This window comes from Pezoporus wallicus, unplaced genomic scaffold (genome assembly GCF_028554395.1).
Source record: "Pezoporus wallicus isolate ANWC-B61680 ecotype Strahan unplaced genomic scaffold, APGP_CSIRO_Pwel_v1 contig_3817, whole genome shotgun sequence".
Classification (NCBI taxonomy): domain Eukaryota; kingdom Metazoa; phylum Chordata; class Aves; order Psittaciformes; family Psittacidae; genus Pezoporus; species Pezoporus wallicus.
The window spans coordinates 12,476,586-12,500,714 of NW_026635157.1; the positions used below are offsets into that span (position 1 = coordinate 12,476,586).

General features: G+C 40.2%; 1 protein-coding gene across 4 annotated transcripts in view; it reads right to left on the reverse strand.

Moving 5' to 3' along the window:
- Nucleotides 1-23,429, reverse strand: part of NCOA7 (nuclear receptor coactivator 7) — an 83,627-nt gene extending 60,198 nt beyond the window's left edge. For all 4 annotated transcript variants that reach the window (XM_057409229.1, XM_057409219.1, XM_057409234.1 and 1 more), the window contains exons 1-2: nt 23,240-23,429; nt 4,609-4,739 (exon numbers count right to left, since the gene is read on the reverse strand). Coding sequence is in view for 3 of the 4 variants with exons in the window: in XM_057409219.1 (XP_057265202.1) it covers nt 4,609-4,658 (50 nt within the window). In the remaining variant the exon portion in view is untranslated. The remainder of the gene's footprint in view (nt 1-4,608; nt 4,740-23,239) is intronic.
- Nucleotides 23,430-24,129: the final 700 nt, after the last annotated feature.

Consider the following 24,129-nt stretch of genomic DNA (forward strand, 5'->3'; position numbering starts at 1 on the left):
AAATGCTAACCTACACAGCAGCAGGCTGCAAGTCTGCTAAAAACATCAAAACCTCTTAATTTTAAGTAACTGTAAGGCAAATCACAATACTGTATATGTTTCAGAAAGTATTTAATGGGTTCTCTCAGCATCCGACATAGCAAATCAGTTATCCTGCACACCCACCCCTAAATAACAGATCAAATAATATCAATTGCACCCCATAAATCTGAAATAGTGGTATCTGTAGCCTTTTCTTAGAAAATAAAATGCATCAGGCATACATGTTATTGGCCAAAACAATGTGAATAAAATGCAATACTGTGTTTTAGTTTCAGTAACAGGATTGTGAAGTAATGTTTATATGTCTGGAAGCAGAGCTAAGAAATTTCCATTATACAGATGAGCTGAAATGATGTATTATTTCCTAGAGCCATTTAAAAAAAATTAAGCATCTCCAGGATCTTGGCTTGACTATTCTTCACACCCAAGATAAACCTCCACAACAGCTTGTTTTAAAAACAATGTGTGGAAACTTTTCCTTCTAAAAGCAAGAAATAAATTGTGGGTGCTACAGGAAACCTGAATAAACATCAACACTTTGGCTCAGCAGAGCAAGAACAATTGCAAGGAGATTATTGCTAGAGAAACAATGATCTGAGGAGCATGCAGCAAAAACCCTGTTTCATGGATACAGTAAGACTGGCCAGCAAGGAAAGTACCTAACAGAAAAACCTATGACAAAGTCTCACGTACAGGAGACGCCCTCAGAAAAGTATGTTTGTGCATATATTCCTTATCTGGGTTTTCCTCCTTCCTAACCATCATCAATACTCTCTCAATACATTCCCTCTGTGCTTGCTGCATTTTTCTTATTTCATCATCTGTGTCTTAATACCTACAGAAATAAAAAATATGAAGCATACAAACACTGAATATGGTAATAAACCAGAGCAAAGCCAGGAAAATTCCAAATTAGATGTTTATAAACCTGTTAGTTTGCAGTATGTAGAAGGCTGACCAAAGGAGTTACCACAGTGCATCAGACCAAGGGTCTGTGCATCCTGACTCAACACCAGCCAAGAGCAAGGACCAGGGAAAGACCATAACAATATGACAAGTATGTATAAGATTCCTTCTACAGCTAAGTTTTCCATACTCCAGCTGTTTGCAGCTCTGCAGCTACGTATTAATGAAGCCTATCTTTGTGGGTTGTGAATGTTTCAAAGGAGAAATAAGGTTAGGTCGCAAACACCTAATGTGATTGGAATGCTGTATACCATTTCTTGTATGGTCTGTTTTACTTAGAAAGCTGTTAAAACTCTTCTCTTACAAGTTCTCATCTCCTAGAACTTCTTGTCTAAATATATCCAGTCTGAAACAATAGCACACACAAAGCAATTCCAGTTTCAAGCTCTACATTCAGTGTTCCAGGCTACCAATTTATATCCAAGGCAATTCTTTCCATGTGACATATGTCACTCATTTTGGTAATTTCTTTTTAAATTAAGTTATAATCTTAATAGCTGTTCATTTCACAAGGTTTAATACCTCTGAACTTGTCCCTGCTCAATGGGCAGGGGAAAACTGAGAGGTTCTCCATTCTGTAGGGAGAGAGGGAAGATGAAAGAACAGGCATAGGGAAATGCCAAATTGTACCAGAGGTCAAGGGCACGTGATCATAGTAAAAAGCACCAAATATCACAGTGAAGTCAGGGACCCAGTACACACAATTGTGTCACTGTACAACTATACTATACTGTACATTTATTTTTGAACTTGTTGGACACCAGGACAGACTTCACAGCCAGAGGAGACTGTTCCTTGCAAGAGCTGGGATAATACTGGTCTGTTTGGGAGCTAATGACACAGAAGTCAACAGAAGAGCCTAAAAACAAGGTTTGAAGAATTAAGTAAGAAAAACTTAACTACACAGAATAGTCTTTAAGTAGGAGTAGCAGTCTTAAATAAGGACTTATTGCATAAGAGAAATTTATGCTTGCATGTTACTCTCATACTTTTCCTTCTTGCCTGTTAAACTCCCACAAGCTGTAACATCTTAGCTGCATGAGGAATCTAAATCAGTCTTTAAAAAAGTTATGTAGAGATTTCTATTTTGTTAGAAAAGTTACTTGCTTAATTTCTTGCCAACGAAGGAAAAAATAAGCCCTTCACCACAAAACACAGTGAGTAAAGCAGCATTTGGTAGGAAGCAAAAAAAGAATGGTGAGGGTTTACTTACATACTTATGGCTTAACTTGCCATAGGGAGAGGGGAAAGCAGACCCCTCTCCCCCACCCTCCTGACATGACAGTTTTCCCTCCTCCTGGCAAAAAGTCTACCTCATTTCCCATTCTCTTCCTAGGTAGGCAATAGTCTTCTCCCATAAACATCTGATCATAGACAAAAATAACAACGTTCAGACAACAGGGTAAGGGGGAGAGTACTTATAAGAATGTTTACTATACATAAATTCAGATTTCATAAATATTATTATCTTAGGCTCACAAAACACAGCAGCAATAAGAAGGGAAAGAAGAAAACAGTAATGGAAGTAGAGGTGTTGGGGAACCAGCTGAGGTTGCCCCTACCTTAGTAAGTATGAGCTCAAGCTATCAGGAAATTCAGGGTGTCTGAAATAGCACACAAAACAGTAGGAAGGCAAAAACTTACTAAACTTGGGTGTTTTAATTCAAGGATAGAAGAGGTGTCTACAGATTATAAAATACAAAACAACAAAACTGTCAGCAACAGCAAAACATGCACCTGATGAAATTATCTCTGTGTCTCAGTATCAGGCACCTAAGCTGGGAACTCCAGTCTACATCAAGTCAAAAGCTAAATTGTTAGAACTGCCTTAATACTAAAAGCAGTATATAAGCAACCTATTATTACCAGGTACTCATATGACATTTACATGGGTCATCATGTAAGGCATTTTCACCATTCATCGGCAAGGTGCTGGGACACCTGTTTGCTAGAGGAAGCATGATGGACTTCAGCTGTTAGACTAAAATCAAGGACATGTCTATTCAGTTGTGCTTCTGTCCTGACTGTACATGAAACCAATGTACAGGAAGGTAAACTGGGCATATACCCCTTCTGACCTATTTTAGCTTCCATTAAAACATGCCTTGAGGATCTGCAAGAACATTCTTGTGGAAATCATATGGGTTTGCTTAGAGTGGGAATTACATTTAAGGGCCTGCAACCTACCTGAAGAAAAAAAGCTGCAAGCCAGCAGGGAAAGAGACAGATGTCTTCCCCAGAGTTACACAGTGCTAGAACTAAGAATTTATTTCAGGTCGTTCTAACCCTTGCCTGATGGCCTACACCCATACAAGACACACTGCCCCTGTGAATTTTTGAAAGGGAACAGCCATAGAGGACACAGAAAAGCTGCAAAACAAATGAAATGCACATCAAGGACTTTGCTGAAAGCCTCTTGAGGCTATCTGTTTAGCAGACAGCATTTAGAAAGGACTCAAAGCAGTTTTCAAAACTGAAGCATCTTACACGGACATGTCTCTCAAGGCCTCAGTCTTCTTTAACAAGAAATTACTTGTTCCTTAGCACAATCTCTTTAGCTACTTCTTCTTTCTTTTCCTTGATGCCTTCTCTGCTATAGTTGCCATTATTTTTATTTCCTTCTCAAAATCCAAAACTGCAACATTCCTTCCTGTCATCATCAACATACTTGCATTTCTCCAAAAAGAAAGCAAGTTACCTGGCATTAACAGATGTCCTTCACCATGACAGGTCTTTAGCCACCACTACATACCACCCGAGCAAAAATAAAGAAGTGCTGCAACTTTTCCCTACACTTTGGTGGTGCAACAGGTATGTTTGTAATGCACTAAGGCTATTGTTCCAGTGCAGTTTCAGTAACAGTTACTCAGTACAGAGTGGAGAGGGCATATGCTTTTCCTCCTCAATAATGCAGAATGTAACTTTGAGTCAAAAGATGCTTTTTACACTGATTTCCTCCCCCTCCTACCCTTCTGAGGGTAAGCAAGCTCTGGTTCCTCATCAGAGCTCAGAGATGATTACAGATTCGATAAACTAACAAAGACAAGTTATTAGGAAATCAACATCACTTATTTCTTAAAAATACACTAATCATGTATTCCAAATGATAAAAATGATTGACTGAAAAAACAGTGCTTTTATTTATAAAGATGATAGATTTAGGGAGCTTACCCTTTTTTAGCTTATCTTATCCTATGAGATGATATTATTTAGTATGCAGTTTATTTGAAATCAGACAAACTTTAGGTTTAGACATATTTATGTTTTAGATATGCTTGTTTTTATAAACAGTCTTCAGGAACTGGAGTAAGCTCAAATGCAGTGTTACCTGCAATTGTGTAAGCAAGAACAGTTTTGTGTTACAAGTAACAATAAAAAATTTGAGTTTATCTCCAGTACCCAAAAGGAAAAAAAAAAAAAACCAAAACCACAAAAAAAACACTCCAAATAAGGTATACAACAAGGAAAGAACTTTCTGGATACACAATGAAGCATGTGTTTCATTTTTTACATACTTGAAAAATTATAAAGCCTTTTGAAACAGGCAGAATGAGGAGTTCCGTATTTTAAACAAGATTGAAATAAGCCCTGTAACCTTACCGAGCAAAATAGCCTTGTCTTCGTTCCTTCTTCTCTTCCTTGGTCTCCATTATGTTCAGTCAATGGGCACGGTGAGCAGCCAAGCGTGATGCTCTTTTTCCCCTCAGTACCTCATATCCAGGCAGAGTCCTCTATATATAACATTCAAAAACAGGAAGTTCATAAATCAACATGTCAACAACACCTACAAAAAACAACAGGGTTGTGGAAATGCAATTGACACAGTGACAAAGCAAAGTAAAACTTTAACCAGTCAGTGCTTGCCATGTGATATCCATTTAGTATACAAAGAGATAAACCCCAATAAATTCACTTAGGCCAGTTTCTCCAGCAGAGGAAGAGAGAGACAGCAAAGCAGGTAAGCCAAAAGGTAGTAGCAAGCTGCCTGGAAAGATGAAAGTATTTTCCAAGCTGTTAAATAGTTTATACCAAAACATCTTCCTGGTTTCATATGTTTTAGAAACAGGAAGATCAAGAGAAGCTTTGGAAATATCCAGTACAAACAGTATAACCAGAAAGACACATAATGTTCACTTTACAAAAATTCTGTAAAAATGTGAGGAAGAAGGAAGTTTTAAAAAACAATATAGAGGGAAAAAAAGAGCAATTTATGTTCTTTACACAGGTTGTATCATTGTGAACTTATACATAAGTTTGTATGTTGTGAACATATAAACAAGTATACAGGGAGAAACACAATGGACCTCCTTCTCTCCATACAAACTGCAGTCACCTCGAGATATGCACAACTAGGGAAGGTTTTCTGAGAAGGCTGGGGGGGGTGGGGGGGTGTGTGTTAATAAGAAATTAAAAAGGAGATTGGTACCACTGGCTTTTGACATGGAAATCACCAGCTCTTTGCAGAATGCCATACTGAGGCACCTAGAAACCAAGAGTTGGGAATTTCAGAACTGCCTGGTAGTTACAGCAACTAATGACATGTCACATCAGTTGCTCTCCCAAATTCCTGCCAAGCTGTTTTATCCTTTTCCCCTTCTCCAACACACATTCAAGTTACCATGACAGCTTGTGCACATGCACAAAATAAGTTAACTTCTTAAGAATTCTTTATCAGTATTTCAGATTAAAGATCAAATCAAAGTTACTACTAAACATTTCAGCTTAATGGGCTGTATACAAACAAATAGAAGCCACATAAATTATGATTCATAGCTAAAGAAGAAAAATTCCTCTGGGACCTAATCAGTTCCCATTATTTTCCCCTCGCATTAAAAGACTGTAAGCTACAAACTGTTATATGTCAACAAAAGAGAGAATGTAGCAAAATCAGACTTATCTACTTGAAAAGCCCAAGGTACAATTACCAAGATTCTGTAAGAAATACCTGCCATAACTTTCTCTCCATACTTAGAAAGCACTGGTCCACAGCAATTAAAGTCCATTGCTTCAAAATGCACTTTTTATTACTCATTAATTTTTAATAGATCCAGCACATCAAAAAGAATCTAATCTCTCTGATCCTTAGGCATCAGGTAGAGTCTTACAGTAATGGTCACTTTATATGGCAAATTTGCCTATGACTTCTTTGGCTTTATAAAGGGAACACTGTTTTATCTCTTCAAGCTAACACATGTGGCAGTCTTCAGCCAGACACAAAAAACTACATAACAGCAATGTAAAAGCAACATCAAAATGAACTGTCCTGCCCAGATGGCTGGTCTGCATGAAGAGATCGCGTATTTCCTGATAATTTCAGTGCATTCTTATCTTCCCTGCCGGGACATATCGCTACATCTTCGGAGAATCAAAACTAGCGGCTTTGTGAGCACTGGATTTAGTGTTACAAGAAAACTTTCAAAGCAGACAACTAAAACTTCTACAGCAAAGTACAAAAGGTTCAGTGAAAGAGGAACCAGTCTTTCCCCTTTGCCTTCATGACACTTACTGGTGGGTGCGCACAGGCACAAACAGGTCAGAGCTGGGCCTCACACTGACTCTAAGAACTATTAAATAACCACACAGCATCAAGATAGTATTAAACCCATGATCACCAGAACAGCAGGACCTATGGAAACAAGAAGAGGGAAGTGGGGAGAGCCCCTCTCACTTCACTGAAATATGATCAGCTAGGATGAATGGAGGGAAGTGAGATGTGTCCTCAAGGCCTCACCCCATGCAAGAGTCAGCAGAATAGTTATTCCATTCATCCTCTTCCATGATCTATCAATCCCACCCAGGGGAAAAACACCCCTGCTCCAGCATGGAGGGGGCAGATAAAGGAAGTACTATTAGCAGGGAGCCAGGAGAACAAAAACGTGCCTGCCCATAGCCCTGTCCTGCCCAGTGCCAGAGCAGCTGCTCCCTGCTTCTGCAAAGAGGGGCATGAAGAGAGAGGAGATAGGGCTTAACCCTAGACCTAAACACAGATGCTGCAGGAGGTGCCAGTGCCAAACCAGGAGGGCCCTACTCAGGTTTTCTGTTTGCTTTCATCAGTGATAAACAAAGCTAGCAATGACAATGTGGGGTATGGAGCCTGCTCTTCCTACACCGACTAAAAGCCATTCCAAGTCCTTTCACATAGTGAGAGGGAATAAATCAAGAACTCTAAAGAAAAAAAAAATGTATATTCAGAACAGGTGGGCATTCAGAATATTGGAATGTTATCCATGGATCAGGAGTAACAAAGGCATTCAGGTGGCTTGGATTTTTTCCTTTTGCCCACAAAAAAAAAAGCACAGGGATCTCATATCCAGTCACCAATTAATGAAAATTTTCATAATAAAATAATTTAACATCAGGTCCCACTCTGCTGACTTAAAAAACTTATGTAGCTCCCCTTCATAGAAGAAACAAAGGTGGCACTCTTGGAAGCCATATTTAAGTCTGAAAATCATACTTTGAAAATACAGTACTAGGAAAAGCAAACTGATTAGGAGTGCCGACTTCATGACCTCTGAGTTCACTTCTGTTGTTGGGCATTTTGCATGTACCAGTTGGCTTTGAGGAGGAAAACCAAAATAAAGCCTGAGAGCTAGGAGGATCACAGCATAACATGCAGGAACTGCTACTGAAACCTAGTATTTCTGAAAGGTCACTGTCAATTTTTAGTTCTTTAAGCTGTAACAAGTAACAGTACAAACCCCACATTCTCTTTACAGGTTGTCACTGATGTTTTAAAGTTACATCAAAAAAAGCAAACCTACTCCACACCTTCCCCCTACCTGTCCTTTGATATCTCCCAAGAAAGAAATCCCAGGTATTCTTTATTAACTCCTTATAATGTTATTAAGCATACATCATTAAAATGAATCTTGGTTTCCTGGTAGCTCCTTTCTGGTAGAGACAAAGACTGAATCAGGCAGACTATTAAAAATGCACATATTTGGGGGATATTTATATGCTGAGAGACAGACATCTTACTCATATGAGTATAGTCCAAACTCAAATGATGATGTCATGGTTTAGACAAAGCTGATTTTCAGGCTCAGTTTTACCCTTTCTACCCCAAAACAGAAACAAACAGTGAAAAGCTTAAATTACGTGTCAACAGTAGTACTAATTCTTTTATTCAGCAATTTCAAGAGGAAAGATATTCCTGATAGACAAACAAGGCATTTAAGGAGCCTGTTAAAAATTTGCCACTCTCCAAATATAGCCTATGTCAGCACCCAAAAATTTTATGAAGAATAAAATACATAAAAATACACTGTGTTTTTTTGTTGTGAGTCCTACCACTCTGGATTTTTTCATTTATACTAGCATATTTTTGGATACCTGCTTTGTCTAGTTAGGTTTAGCTGCCAGGGAGTTTTGGGGATGTTACTGGGAATTTGTAATGAACAAGCAAAAAAAAGGAACAGACTGAACTCCTGACTATGGCAAGTGCACTGCAAGTCCCACCACTCTCCCAAGACCTCCAGAAATGCTGCTTTCAGCCAACTCTGCAGGACAGCAGCCTCCTGTCATGGTATATTCAAAGCAGCAGAAGAGGAAGATGCTTTATGTGTGAGGATAAACAAAGGGGAAGGGAACAGGACTTTTAAGGGGAACATTAAAAATAAATAAATATGTGAACAGAACAGCCTAAATCCTCTGAAGACTTTGATAAATTTATTGTATTTTTATTATACTTTCTCTCTTTTTCCTCCCTTCTCAGGCATGAAGAATAATATACTTTAACTGCAAGTAACAAGGCAATTTACATTTTCATGAGACAACAAAAGGACCTGCTTGCCACGCTTAGGGCTAAGCACCCAGCAAAATAAAGCATCAACTACCAATCCTCCAATTGTGAGCATTACTTTCCAAAACCGTGCACATGAACAACAGCACTAGCAACACAGAAGCCAATGAAGTATGATTATTTTTAGAACATTCAGTGGACTTGATAGCTTGTCTCTGGCCATCTGTACCCACTCAAGTCCTGGAAAGATATACAGAAAAAAACAAAACAAAAAAAAACAAAAAAAAAAACCAACAAGATCATGCAATTCTCCAAATATATTTTCACAGCCCTGTAGAGTCAGTATCTCTCAACCTTTCATGAGGCAGGAAGATGCTGTAATGCCCTGCAACTGAACTATATGAAGTATCCCCACACACTCAAATGAGAACAGAAGAGCAACACGTGAAAGTATCCTCCCACTAGCTTTAATCTCAGCAGCAATGAGAAAAAAGAGGAAACTTTTGACTGTTTTCTGTATAAAATTCAAAATGAAACTTTGGGGACCAGTAGCACAATCTCACCTCTGTCTGGCTTTGCAGGCATATGCATAAAAATTAAAGCTCAGAGCCACAAATGATAATAAAAAGCGTAACTCCTCTGAGGGTCTAGGTTTAAATGGCTCTCTCAACTCCTTCAGCAAGTACGTAAAAAAGCAATGAACTGACTTTAGGCAAACCAAGTCAAGAGTAAGCATCCTGTACCTTAGCAGGGGATCTACAAGGTAAGCAAAGGTGGCAGTGATCATACTGTGAAGAACAGTTAAGGAAGGCAAGAGAGGCCTAAGCACTAATCTTCCACAGTTAGGAAGAGAGAGCAGATTAAGGCAGAAGACTCCCAGTGAGACAACCAAGCGGACATGGTCACACTAAGGATGTAACAGGGAGACATCCCACTGTGCTGGGGGAACAGCATGCTGCTCAGGCACACCACACAGCTCTCTGGTGCAGTATCACATACATTAGGATTTTTATTTTTGCCTCTCTCTTTAACCTCTGCCCTGGAGACTACAGTCAAACACTGCATGCATCTGCTCATAGTACTGCATGCTTCCTTACTATCACCTGCTGTAATAGGAACATTCAAATGTTGCTAACGGTCATTCTCAGACATGAAGCATTACTAATGATTCTACTTGAATCTGCAACTCCGCAACAGGGTCTTCTTATGGATAAAAAGCCTTCTGGGTACATGGGCCAATTCTGACCCCTAAAAAGAATGCACAATGAGAGATGACAAGGATTACACGAAGTCAATATTAGGACCAAAAAATGAAATATATGTATGTAGTACTTCATGAGCAATACTAAAAATGTCTATCAAGCTGGCAGAATAAAATTGTAGAATAAATCACAGATAGACGGGAAGCATTTTCAGTGTATTAGATCTGAAACTGAACCCTTGAGGGTTTCCGTCTGTGCCTCTGGTGAGCCCAAAGCAGTTTCCAGGGCACTACAGAGATGCAAATAGATAAAAACACAAGGTTGCAGCGCGAGGTCACACACAACAGCTTTAAGCACAAGGCAAGAGAAACAGGTTAACATGTAAGAGGAGACGTGTTATAACTGGCTACTGGGGCATACAAATGCATATGATTAAGCTTCACAAACCAAAAAACTAATATCAACTCTTGCATTCATTTCAACAGACACACCATTTTTAAAAACAGGAAGAGCAAAGCACATGAACACCCCACGAGAAATGCTAAACTTTGCGGCATTTCATTACTGCCTCGCTGACTGAGGCACTCACTAGGCTGGGTTTTACGTTTTTTTATATGCTATTAGTGTATTCCATACAGTGTAATAGTAAAGGTAAGTTTCAGAATAAACACTACAGCATCTCAAGATGAGAGGTAACGGAAATGCACATCCAGCAAAGAGGAGATTAAGTTACAATAGTTTTAGCCTTTTCTTCAGAGTAACCTAGCTAAAAGTGATACTTAAAGCTTTTAGACTGGAAGCTTTCAGGAAAGCACTAGCACAAGCCAATAAAACACAGCATAGACTAATTACATTGTTAGTTTAATTAGAATGGACAAAAAACCTGTTTATTCTAAAATTATTTTAATATAAGTATGGAATTATTTTTATACAATCACATAGCTACATTACAATGAGCACATAAAGTGTAATGTTAATTCTAAAACTCTAAGAAGCTCTATAAAGAGGTTCCAGTCCATTATACATGACTGAAGAGTGCTAAACTAACCTAGAATTGCTTCTCCACCTTGGTGAAGTTGAGGCTGATGACTCGAGCCTTGCTTAGGTAAATGACCCTTATTTATGCACACAACTCCACTGACCTTTAAAGTATTAAGCCTGTTGTGTTTCCTGTAACAAGGACACACTCTTAAAATCCCCAGTTAATTAAATGCAAGAATTAAGAGACTGAAAATAAATTTGTATTTGCTCAGATTAAGCACAGAACAGTATCACAATTTCTCTATCTCCAAATGGAAAGAAGGGGAGATTCGATGTGGCTACTGTACCCTGTGGACTCTCAAGGGCACTGAAGATAAGATCTAGAGGTAAGACAGGCAAAGGAAACAAACACCACTGCTCTTGAGGAACTGGGTGCAATCTTTAGGAAGTTATCATCCCCACTGCAGAGGTGAAGTAAGCTAACAGTCCAAGCATTTTCGCTCCCTACTAATGCAGCAAGAACAGGCCAAGCTTAGATCACCTTTCATTCACCAACTGCATCTGCAACAGCCTGTTAACAAGAACAAAGTTTAAATAAAATAAATGTGTACCAATGTAACAGAAACATTCCTGATTCAGAAACAGAACAACAATAATAAAACTTGATTCAACTCCAATGGACTCCCCAGACAAATTATTTCTACCTTTCTTTGGACAAGACTTTTATGCACTAACACAGGCTGCCACAGCCTAAGTGGAAGCAACACTGTTACCAGAAATCCCACACCACCAGTGAGGGTTGTCAAGAGAAAGAAAAAACATCCAGATTTAAACTTCCCTCGCTGGCAGCTAAACATCATCAGATGCATTTTCCATAAGGAAAAATGTATTTTACTGCGTAACTCAGCTGCAGTTGCTAGACAGACACTGGTTTTGGAACACAGTGTGTGCATTAACAGGTAGAGAGCTATGCCATAGCAAATGTAGAAGTGCGGTGCTGTTTGAAATCAGGCCACTCAGAAAGATTTTCATTTTTAAGTCAACAAGAACATTGCTGCAGAAGCTTTAAAGTGATTAATAGCTTCATTTTCTTGTATCCCTGCTTCAGTCCACCCCAGTTCAATTAAGCGTCAAGCCCAATTCTTCTGAACCCCCCAGACTTTCAATGCTCACATTGTGCATAACATGAAGAGTTTGAATACCAAACCCTGCATATTCATGGACTCTTGACAGGAAACACTGGCTTTTGCCAACCAAATACTGTAGCAGTAGGTACAAGGCAGCAGAAAAACATAAGCATTTAGATAAACAGAATTAATTTTGTAGCCACTGAAATATGAAAACCTCATACATGTAAATAAGAGGTACACCTAAGAATTTGCAGGGTGCTGGTTCCAGTTCATTGGTATTTTCGTGAGATCCCACTTGAAGTACTGCGTGCAGTTCTGGTGTCCTCAATACAAAAAGGACATGAAGCTGTTGAAGCAAGTCCAGAGGAGGGCCAAGAGAATGACAAGGAGGCTGGAGCACCTCCCATATGAAGACAGGCTGAGAAAGTTGGGGCTGTTCAGCCTGGAGAAGGCTGCGTGGAGACCTTGTAGAAGCCTCCCAGTATCTAAAGGGGGCCTACAAGGATGTGGAGGGGGACTCTTCATCAGGGACTGTAGTGATAGGACAAGGGGTAATGGGTTCAAACTTCAACAGATGTAGCTCAGGTTAGATATAAGGAAGAAGTTCTTTACTGTGAGAGTGGTGAGGCACTGGAACAGGTTGCACAAAGAAGCGGTAAATGCTTCATTCTTGGCAGTGTTCAAGGCCAGGCTGGACAGAGCCTTGGCTGACATGGTCTAGGGTGAGGCGTCCCTGCCCGTGGCAGACACCTGGTGAATAAAATCAAGTCTGCGCTTACACCACATACTAAGGCATTTTGATCACAGTTTACGTTGCATTTCTGAGTCAGATCCTAAATTAATGTACAGCACTGCAGTTCTACCACCACAGAACAAGATGAGGATGCAGTTTACCATACCCCAGAAAGGGTAAGATAGATGTCACTGTTCTCTTACTTCTCACTGGAGCAGGCAGGCAGACACACAAAGGACTTTTGTATGGGTGCTTAACAGTGTTCAACTAAAACACCAAGTACTTGCCCTTTTTCTAAAAACAAAAACTGATGAACATTCAACAAATGAACTACCATTTAGACAATCCCCTTTGCCTACCTTGATGATCTGGCAATTAACACCAGCATGTCTCTTGCTCATTAACAACTGCTAGTTTCATGATCTGTTTAAAAACATTTAAAAGAAAGCCTGCACATCTGGTTTGACAAGGTCAAAACATATGCATACAGATAAACACATCACCCCCAGAGCCAATGAGATATGGGCTCTCTCTCAGGTTTCTAAAGGACATGACCAAGACCTCCTCAGGTTCCCCTCTCTGAACCAATCAAAGGGACAGAAGCATTGAATTAAAAGTCACTCCATCCTCACCACTCCTATGCAGCAAGTCAAGTAACAAACAAAATTGGCTTACTGCCTCATGCCACCTCCATGCCAGGTGAGCAACCAAAAGAACTGTCTTATGTTCCATACGCAGCATGATGTTAAGGGCCATTGGATCGTGTCACATATCCCAGGCCTGGCTATACATAAGAGTTACTTCTATGAATTAGCTTACACAGGGCTCAAGCAGGATTTGCACTGGTGAAACAGCAGCACCACTGCAAACAGATGCACAGCAATGTCCTTTGGCCAGCCAAAGTGCAAAGCCAAAGAAACTGGGCTTTTGCTCACCAATCTCTGACTGTTAAAATAGGTCCATGCAACAAGGAACTGCCAGCTGTAAGCTGCCTTTTGCCTTTCTCCCTTTCACCTGCTTCAGCAGTTTGCTACCACTCCTGAACCCAAAATTACGATATAAATTACCTGCATGAGAGTCAGCAGAAACTGCTCTGTATCTGTGGTTCAGTTTATATGCTGTCATGCCAGCTCAAATCCACTTCCAGCAGGCTCTGCTGCACACAGCTGAACTTCAAGCACACCCTATTCCACCCCCAAAGGCAGACCTGCAGCAGAAGGCTTGCGCAGACAACCACTGATTCAACTCCTTGAGCAGCAACTTTGTCCAGTGGGCCTCAGCAACCACACACTTTGAAACATGAGTGCTGCTGAGACCTACAGCCAGTGTTCATAAGATGAGAAACAGACCACAAAACACAAATGCATGTTCTCAGTTTCCCAGCAAACTTGCTCTCTCACCTCTCAGCTCTTTTCTCACCAACCCAATAAAGGCATTAATACCAATGGTAAATAGAGGTAGAGCAGAAAGAGTTAGATATTTGAAGTCACTTAAATCACAAAGACACAGCTTGATACCCGGCACAAGTACTTGTACCATAAATCACAGGTACCCTAAATCACCTCCTACTTAAAATTAGTTCAGGTCCCAGAATGCTTCAGCATAAAGTTAGGTTTATATCTGTAAATATCCTCACTGTACTTCGTGAGACTTGGTTAACATGTTCTCAATGCTTTACAGACAAAGACCAGGCAGCAAGAAAGTGATAAAATATAAATAATCCCATAAATCTAATAGGAAGTTCTAGTCACTGGTCACAGGTCAAGGACATTTCCAACAGTATTCATAACCATGCTGTGAAAATTACTGGAAATTTTTCTTTAGCATATACCCATTGTTTTCAGTTTTTTTCAAAAAGCCCCTCAAATTAACAGCCCACTGGCACTACAGTGTGAGAGATTAACATTTAAATACTTCCTCACTTCACAAAGCAACTCAAGAGCTTCTTGAAGGTAAAATTATGATTTTTGAGTTTCAGCTCAACATCCCCTTTTCAATCGACCCTGAGTCATGCAAATTCCAGGCCATTTTCTCTGTCACCTACTTCCCAACTGAGAAGCAAAGCAGCCAAGGACTGGGGGTAGAAAGGAGTCTCACAGTAATGCAATGCAAATGTTTTCCTAGCTGTAATACTGTTAACAGAACCAAAATGCCAGGTTACCATAGCAACTATCACTGTGTCACATTGCATACACTGTACATTAGGTAACATACTGAACAGTTTAATTGCAACAGAAAATACTGCAAGTTTGTAAGGTACAAAAATCAATGCTGGAAACCTCCACTGTTTGTCAGTTCCTTAACCTGCAACATTTATTGAATGTACAGTCTGTTAAGTGTCACCTCGTATTATTATACCAGCACAGACGGTTTCACAGGTGCTCAGATGCTGGCAGCATTTGTGATATTAAAATTACAATGACTGAAAATTGTATCCTCTACCCACTAAAACAGGCTTCAGACTGTCCAAGAGAAGCGATGTTTCTAATTATTTCCTTCTTCCTTGCAAAATTCCTTTAGGTATTGTGTAACTGAGAATGATTTAATTCACAGAATGATTTAGTTCACTTGCTCCCTAGAACATCATCAAAATCTTTATTACCTTACTATTTTCTCTTCCTCCATCTCCAGACTGCTGTACAACACTACATGAAGTTTGTGCCCTTGTACTGAGTTACCCTGCACTATATACAAATCAAAACCTCCCCTCTCAAACAGAATTCCCTTTGCTATATACCATCTACATTTACCTACCTAATTAGTCTCTCTGAATAGCTGCTTGCTTCTTTCCAGAAACAGAAAAATAAGTTCTCTATTTTTCTGTGTTCTAACCATTTGTGCACAGCTAAGTGTCTGCTCCAAGTTATTCAGGTAAATAAAGTCAGCAATCTATTTCTGTGTATGCAGAAAAGAACTTGGTTTCAAAAAAAAAGAACAAAAATAAATATATATTCTTGAATTAAGGTTCAGTGCTGCTGCATTAAAAAAAGTGCAGAAATTTTCTGGTAAAACAATAGCAGTGTATATTTTATTTTCAGATTACACAAGTTTTTTAAACGTTATTACTGAACCGAATTGCTAGTGTTGAACAAAATAGGCAGATCTTGAAGCTGAAATTCAGACGTCTTACACTTGACAGTACTGATACAGTAACTCAGCATTTCCAAAGGTAGATTCTTCTTTTTTTCCCCAGGGAGGGAGCAACCCCAAGAAACAAGCAAAAACACAACAAAAATCCGCTCACAAAATTTGACCTAATTTTACAAATAGCTTACATTCCTCTAGTGCTGTATTCTCATGGAAGCCATCTCAGCCACATCACCAGGTACTGCAACATCACTGAGCTCTCTACTCATGTACCAAGTACATTCAGAGGGACAATACACTTACACTTGTTATGCTTGTAACACCTAAGCACACATTGGCAGAACTGGGGTCCAAAGATGAAAGCTGCTAACTTTCCATTCACCACAAGTTAACGCCTGTCATCACGGGTAATGGCAAGTGTTTCAGATCGCCCAACATGTTTCAAACAAAACCATGTCTTCATTTCTTTACAGCTACATCACAGTAATTGCTTTGTCCTTCCTCAAGTTGAAACCAGCCAAGTTTGGGGCTTTTTTTCTAGTCCATGTTGAAGTCTCCTTTTTTCGAGGGGCTGTAGTGTTTCCACTTTTGGTGTTAAAATTTGGTAGAAAGCAATTGCGACCTTTTCACAGTTGCTCTGGAAATCTGTCCAAACTGAATAGAGACCTACACCTTTAAGAAAACAGGAAAAGTAGCTTACACCTACCCCATCTGGGTGCATTAGTGATTTGTAGTTTAAAAGGACTGATGCATTACCCGTGGAAAGCATATTACAAGATGTGGGTTAAAATGCACACTTTCAATCTCAAACACATGGCTGGGCTAACCTAATTTAACAGGTAATACCTGGCACTAGCTTCCACAGGTCAAAGTTGCTTTTCTGAGCTATCTGCTTGATGGACTTGGTAGAGTTAAAAAAGGGAAGAGAAGCAAGAAGAAAGATATGTTCCAAGGCCATAAATACCAGTTTATAACCAAGTACGCTGTCATCCTAGACCCTTTCAGTGAGAAAATAATCATCCGCAGCTTTTTCATCACAGAATTCACAAAAAATAGTATGCAGTATGAAGAAGAAATCAAAACTTAAAACACAGTACAAGGTAAAACTTTTATTTTAAAGGCAATATAATGCTGACAGGAAAGCAGTTGAGAGTTGAAAACTGTACTCAGTACTGAAGTCCTGATTTCAGTGACATCCACGGAAGTTTGATTGTTTATGAAGTTTCTAGATACTAAAAGAACAAAACCGAACAAAAAATACAGCCAAAAGAGAGGCTTTTAAAGACCTGTTATCAGTTACTGAGATACGACAATAATTTTGCCCAAGAAATACATTTTGTAACTTGAAGCCCCTACATCCAAAATCTTACACTGGCCCATGTGGCAAAATGAACACATTACAGTTACCAAGTACTAAGAAATGCACATTTCTTTAAAAGCACCTAAAATCAGGTTTGGAGTGGCCCCTTCAGCTCTTCTTTTGCAAACATCCTCAGCTTTCTGCTGGCACTTGCACAGCCTGCCCATGGCATTCTTCAGTCATGGCCCACTCCTAGCAGAGCGGGACCCCATTCCACAAGGGGCAGCATGCCCATGCCCTACCAGGCCCGAGTCTGCACTTCCTTCCCAGAAGGAAAACAAGGAAGGGAATGCACCTTCCTTGCTTTTCTCACAAGCTTAATCTGAAGCACACTCATTTGACCAGAAGGGTTGGGAACCACTCTTCTGGGTGCAGTGTTTTTTCCACAGCTTGCCATCTGTAGAGTCCAGGAGAATGCACCAACACACAACACTGCATAAGGTCTGACTGTTTCCTGGAGTTCATGTTACTTGCTCTTCCCACCCTTCCTGTAGAAGATTCTAGACTTCTCATACTTGCTGTACCATTTTGGTCTCAAGATCAGTCTCTAGTCCCATAAAACCAGCCTGTTACCTGCCAGGCTCAGCCTGGGACTGGGAACTACCAGAGCAGGGATCAGAAAAGGACACAACTAGTTTACAAAACACTGACATTTACTACTCACACAATAGGACCAAGTGTACAGTGTCAACAGTGGAGGAGAAAAGAAAAACTAATCTCCAGCTCAATCTCTTTTCATGACAACCAACAAGTTACTTGTACTAACAGAAATGATGCATTACAAAGGGAAATCCAATTTTCAAAACAAATAACCCACCTAAAAATGTATCCACTGAGCAATCAGCAGCAGGGCTCAATTTTAAGAAATCCAGAATTCCCGTATATAAGAAAACCAGTGTGCACCAGTGAGTAACCACATGGCACTAGCCCAACACAGGAGATTTTACCTGCTATCCTGTAAGAATGACTGTAGCAGGACACAAATGTAGTTGTCATGGCAAGCGTGTGCCTAGCCTCTGTCCAGTGATGTGCTGTTGCCAGCCATCTCCCACCATCTACTCACAACTAGCAAGGCATACCTACCCAACACAGCTCATCAGCATACACTGAAAAAAAACAAACACCACCAAACACAAACTACAAACCAACCCCAAACCATGAAACAAATTAGCTGAAAATCAAATTAAGTTTCTTTAGCTGATACTTCAGCATGAGGACTGGAGAACAACTCACCGCTGTCTGAAAGCCACCCCTGTCATTCCTTTGTAGTTCTCATTTCATCTCCTAACCGCTCTGATGACTACTTGGACTGCTTGCTACTTAACCCCACATACCTGAGTGGCAAGAGGACTATCATGCTCATCAGCTGTTGAATAGCTGTTAATCATTTCAGCCATATCTGCACAAGTGACTGGCTTATAGCAGGCAAAGTCAATCTTTCACCACATACCTGGACACTTCAGCATACTGTGCCCTAAGAAAGAAAGAGTCAAAGTTTTATCTCCTTCAGTCTCCACTCATTGTCACCAGGATGTCACCACAGTACTGATCTACTGTGTAACACCTGTATTTCAGCTTTTGGGACTGATATAACTAATTGGATTTTATGCCATGGGCTATTACACTTCTGACCTTTAGCCATCAGTCTTCAGTAACTTCACTGTGTGATAAACAGCCAGGATGGGGGAAAAAAAAAAAAAGAGGAAAAAAAAAAAAGAGTACGTAAGTAAAGTGCTGCTTATATATTACAAGTGAAAATTTTGGGTTTAATACTTATTCTAAATATCATAATCTAAATAATCTTAATGTGTAAAATTATTATACTCTAATGCTTCTCTGAATTATTGGAACCTTTGTGAGAAAGTATGAAGGAAAAACTCAAACCATTCTCTGACCAACATAGCTTTGCTGGGCTTGTTACAGCTAACAGAACCTGCATACAGTCTTATACCCAGCTTTATCAGAAATGACCTGGTCTTTGGCATCATTACAGCTACTTAAAAAGCATGCTAGAAATACTATTTCTTAAGCTGATGGTAAAATAAAGCCCTTGCCACTAGAATGGGGCATTACCCAATCACAGGACAGTTAACTGCAGCAACAGACTAGTGCTACCTACTACTGTGTTATTTGTGCACAGTGACTACTGACACAGCATGCAAGCACTGCTGAGCCACTGGTGATACAGAGTTGTTCCTTGTAGCATCCCCTCGAAGCAGCAATCTAAGCAGATCCCAATTAGTTTCTGCAATCACAGCATCACCTGACCTGGCAGGAAGTCATTGATACCTCTTCCTCTTAGGAAGAAAGGTGGTGGTGATGTTTCATAAACATTCATACTTCTTTTCTACGTGCTCCATTAGCTTAGAGTATTTAAAAAGAAAAAAGAAAAGTAAGACAGATGGCATGTGGGGCAGAAAGCAGAAAAACACAGACAGGAGTAGCAGCAGATAAGAGAGATCACTGTTAGAAAAGGTTACATTTACTTGAAAAATGAGTCAGAGAATAAATTACCTTTTCTTCAGATAAGGCCCAGTTCATGAAAGCAGTAGCTCTCACCATGACTTGTGTAAAAAACAAAAGCTGCGATTTCCTCTAACTGGTGCAATGGGACAGCTCTTTGTCTGCCCAGGAGTCTTAGGTTTCCAGAAAATAGCTCTCATCTCTATAGAAGCACTATGAGAATATCCCAAAATCAGTCACTAATGGGTTAGACTACTGTAAGAAAATTTCCTTTCTAAAAATTGGTAGCTATTAATAAAAGGCTTCTAAGTGCTGCTAACTGAACACAGAATGAAACAAAACAATCCTAATCTGACACTGTAACAAAAAAGTAAATGCAAATCTTGCCTGTAGAACTTCCCTGCTCAGCTTGGATGCTTTCTGTTTCTGTAATCCAGGTTGATATTACCATTACTTAAATATGAAGGGTAGTCATAGAACATGCATTTCAAAAAGAATGTTGAAAAAAAAAAACCACAAAAAACCCAAACCTGTAAAACATGCAGAGTAACCACAACAAAGGAAAAAAGTGACACTTCAGTGGGATCTACAGGTAACATATCAAAGAGGTGACCTACTGCTTAATTACAACAAATGAGCTCTACAGGGGACCAAGTAAGCAGGGAAGAGCTTCATCTAGCTGACAAGGCCACATTACACATGGCATTTGAGCCATGCAACTAAAAGCACAGCTCGTATCTTGAAAACAAGATAAACAATGAGAAAGGCTTGTTAAGATTATGATGAGTACTCTATCCATTGAGACCTTCACATCTAAGTCAGAAGTCTCCCTAAAGGACAAACTGTGATTCCATGACAAGTCATTAAGTCTCAGGTAAGTACAGTAAGTCATTAAGATGTGATAGGGTACCAAGCTGAAATACTGGTACTATTTCTCCACGATTGGTCAGAGCCTGGGAGCAGCACAGGTGCACCTGGAGGAACTCGCCCTTCTGCACTGCTACCCACTGGAAAATACCAGCAGACCCCACAAAGCCTGCCTGCACCCTGTCCTTGTAGGCAAGCAGAGAAGAAACTGGAGATACATAACCACAGCCCCCTGCCCTGCTGCAACATGCTACGTACCCCAAAACTGAACAAACAGCTCATACCAAACACCTTCCAGCAGCAGAACCACTCACACCCACCTGACATTTTGATCAAGAACAAAGGACAGCTTTCCACCTACAATCAAAAGGGTGTGCAAAGAAAAGGGAGAAGAAAAATACTCCTGTATATGTATTTAATGCAGCAATTAGAAACACTATGTTTGTGGTGGGAATATAATCCCTCTATTTTGCTGTGAATTTTGTCACTACCTCCCTGTTTCATGAGTCCAGCACACCAGCAAGGGATAAATAACATGGTAATAAGAAAAACAGACACATTTAAAAATAAAAAAAATAAATCTGAAAACTTTTATCTCCTACCCTGCTTTTCTTCCTGGACAAAAGCGAGCACTCTTAATGCTGACCTCCCTCCTCAACTGCAGCACATTATGTTTCCTCTTTTTGGGAAAGCAATCTCAACCCCCCAGGACAAACTCACAGTGCAGCGTGACTTGCTCATTTTCCTCCACAAGGGCACAAATCCCAAGGCCCAGCTCCTTCACAGCAGGGACTGAGAAATCACCAACTCCATGGCAGGTGGCCATCCTCACTGTCAATATCTGTACTACCGAGCAGACACCTCACTAAAACAACAGCTGCTCCCATAAAGCTTTAGACCTTTTTGGTTTATTGATCACTTACTGAGGAGGAAGAGATTTGTCAATCTGCTGGTTCTTGGGTGATAACACTAGATTCACCCCACCAGCAGAGCTGAAGACCACAACTTCCAGCTGCTGTATAGGGCACCTGCTGAGATAGAGGGCACAAGCCAAGTGCCTCACAGGAATTTTTCTTAACACTGGTTATGTTACAGCTTTTTTTTCAATGCCTACTGGAAAGCAAAGAGAAAGTAAGTCCCTTTGTCCCTCATTTCCATCATAATTATAATTAATGAACATCACCAGCTGCCTGGAGCAGCAACTTCTTTGTGCAAGCTTCTGCAGCATGATCTGACACAAACTTTCCACCTCTGAAACACGCACAGAGCTGGGGGACTGCAGGGAGCCACTCTGGCTGCAGTACCCATCCATAGGACTCTCAGTTTCATTAACAACCTTCCTGAAGAAATGTCTTCTCCAACCCAAATCACATTCCAATGAATTCACCTCTATTTGACTAGAGGGGCTTTTTCCCTAACCCTGCAAGAGATTTGCAAGTTGCCCACTTCATTTGAGACCATAAGCTAGTCATGTATTTACTAAAGCCAACCCTCAGCTGGTTTTAATCTTTTCTTCCAGAAGCACAGATACACAAAGCAACAAAGCCACGTTCTTACACAACCAGACAAGGACTCTTCCAATCAATTCTAAGTCACTTCGACTCCAAAGGGAATGACTTATCATTTTGCCATGTGACCAAATGGGAGTGTGGCCACCTGTGGGCAAATGTGAGGATCAAGATGCAGAGACTGGGCCTCACAACTGATTTTGTCTGAATCAGGTTTTCTAGAAGCATTTCTTTCTTCAAAGCATAACACACAACAACAAAAAAAGGTACTGAATTTAATTGAAGCACAGAATTCCCTTTGAGACCCAAGATCTTGATCCATTCTGGAAAAAAATTAAGGAAAAAAACATGGAAAGCCATCAGACAGGATTTTGTCTACATGTAGTCCCATCAGTTTCAATATAACTCTTCTCAGAGCCAACATTACTTGCCTGTTTAGAGCCTTAGGATACTTCATGTATGTTTATGAACATTTTCCAATAAAAGCATAAAACAGAAAGCAGCACAAAATGCACCAGGACTGATAAATTTTTAACAATGAATTACATATAAAGACCTATATTCCTGATAATTTTCATTCAGAAAGTATACATGCATACGTCTCTTAGCATTTTCTATCGCCTACTCCATTAATTGTCTTATGTCTGCATGGGCATACATACACATCCAGAAGAACACTATGAGCAAAATACGACTTCCGTGCTATATAAACACTCGCTGATACAATATGCTGGGAGAGTTCACCAATATGCATTTTAACTATCATCCAAACACAGGCCCTTATTCTGGGTCACAGCATTTGAGGCAAACCATAATCGACTAATGGGCACCTACTTATCTTAAAAGTCCATCACTATGCATTAATACAAGAAATGCATGACTACTTAGTGGGAGAACAATAATTGTGGCACGTAAAGTAAACACAGTAAAAGCCTGTTACTGAGTCCAAGTGTTCATCACCTTATTTCATCACCTAGAGGACAAGCAGTTACTGCATCCTTTAGCACCATAACATTGCACACATATCACCAACGCACAGGTAAGCCACTCCAGCCAAAAAACAACTCCGAAGCAGGGTATGATGAGATACAGTCAGTTGCACAGATTAAAAAGACAAAAATAAAAAAAAAAAAACACAAAAGAGTTACCAACACACCTTCGGCACCCGGCAGCACTTCTTAATCATGACAACCTGAGACTATAAATTAATATATAGCGAGCCTGGAACATTCCAGTGAATCATCCAAGATCTGGGGAGGGAGGAAATAAATGAGGTTTGGAGCCGTGAAAGCCAACAAAGCAACCCCCTCGGCTGTACCGGCTGGTTAAAGGCAGCAGCAGAGGCAAAACCCAGACCTGCACCGCAGGCACCACGACCGGGCCGGTCACCGTAGCCGGGCCGGTCACAGCCCCCCCTCACCTCCCGCGATGCCCCGCCAGGCCGGCTCGGTAAATAAACGGGCAAACAAGCTACCCCTCCCGCACCGCAGTACCGAGCATGCAGACTTCACCCAACCCCAAAACTAAAACTTGACACAGTTACAAGAACTCCGTTCCCTTAGCCGAGCTAACTCCAGGTAGCCCTTCTGGGTGTTGACAGCTAGCCTAAACAATGTCTAAATTCCTATTTCCTCCTTTGGCCAGTAACCAGCCCTGAAAGACTGCAAAGCTTAAGGAAAGGCTTACAAATGTTTTGTAGCATCAATAAATCTCAAATGCTGCAAGACAAAACCATGAAGATAGGCAGAAACTTGCATAAATAAAAAAGTAACATGAATTGTATGCATATGCATACAGAGGCTAAGACAGTGTGCCAGTGTCTCAAGGCAAGAATTTTTTAGTAGTTATAAATCCAACAATTTTTAAGTAAGGCAGATATTTGTCAGAGGCCTATTTTTCAATCTAACAGCTGCTTAAAAGTCTATTTCAAAACCATACATGTCGTTTTCAGGGCCAAATACAACTCCGGTATGGACACACAGCCACCTCCTACCAACACTACCATCACCCTACTCATATCATGTGCTTTCTACCACTCAGTGGCAG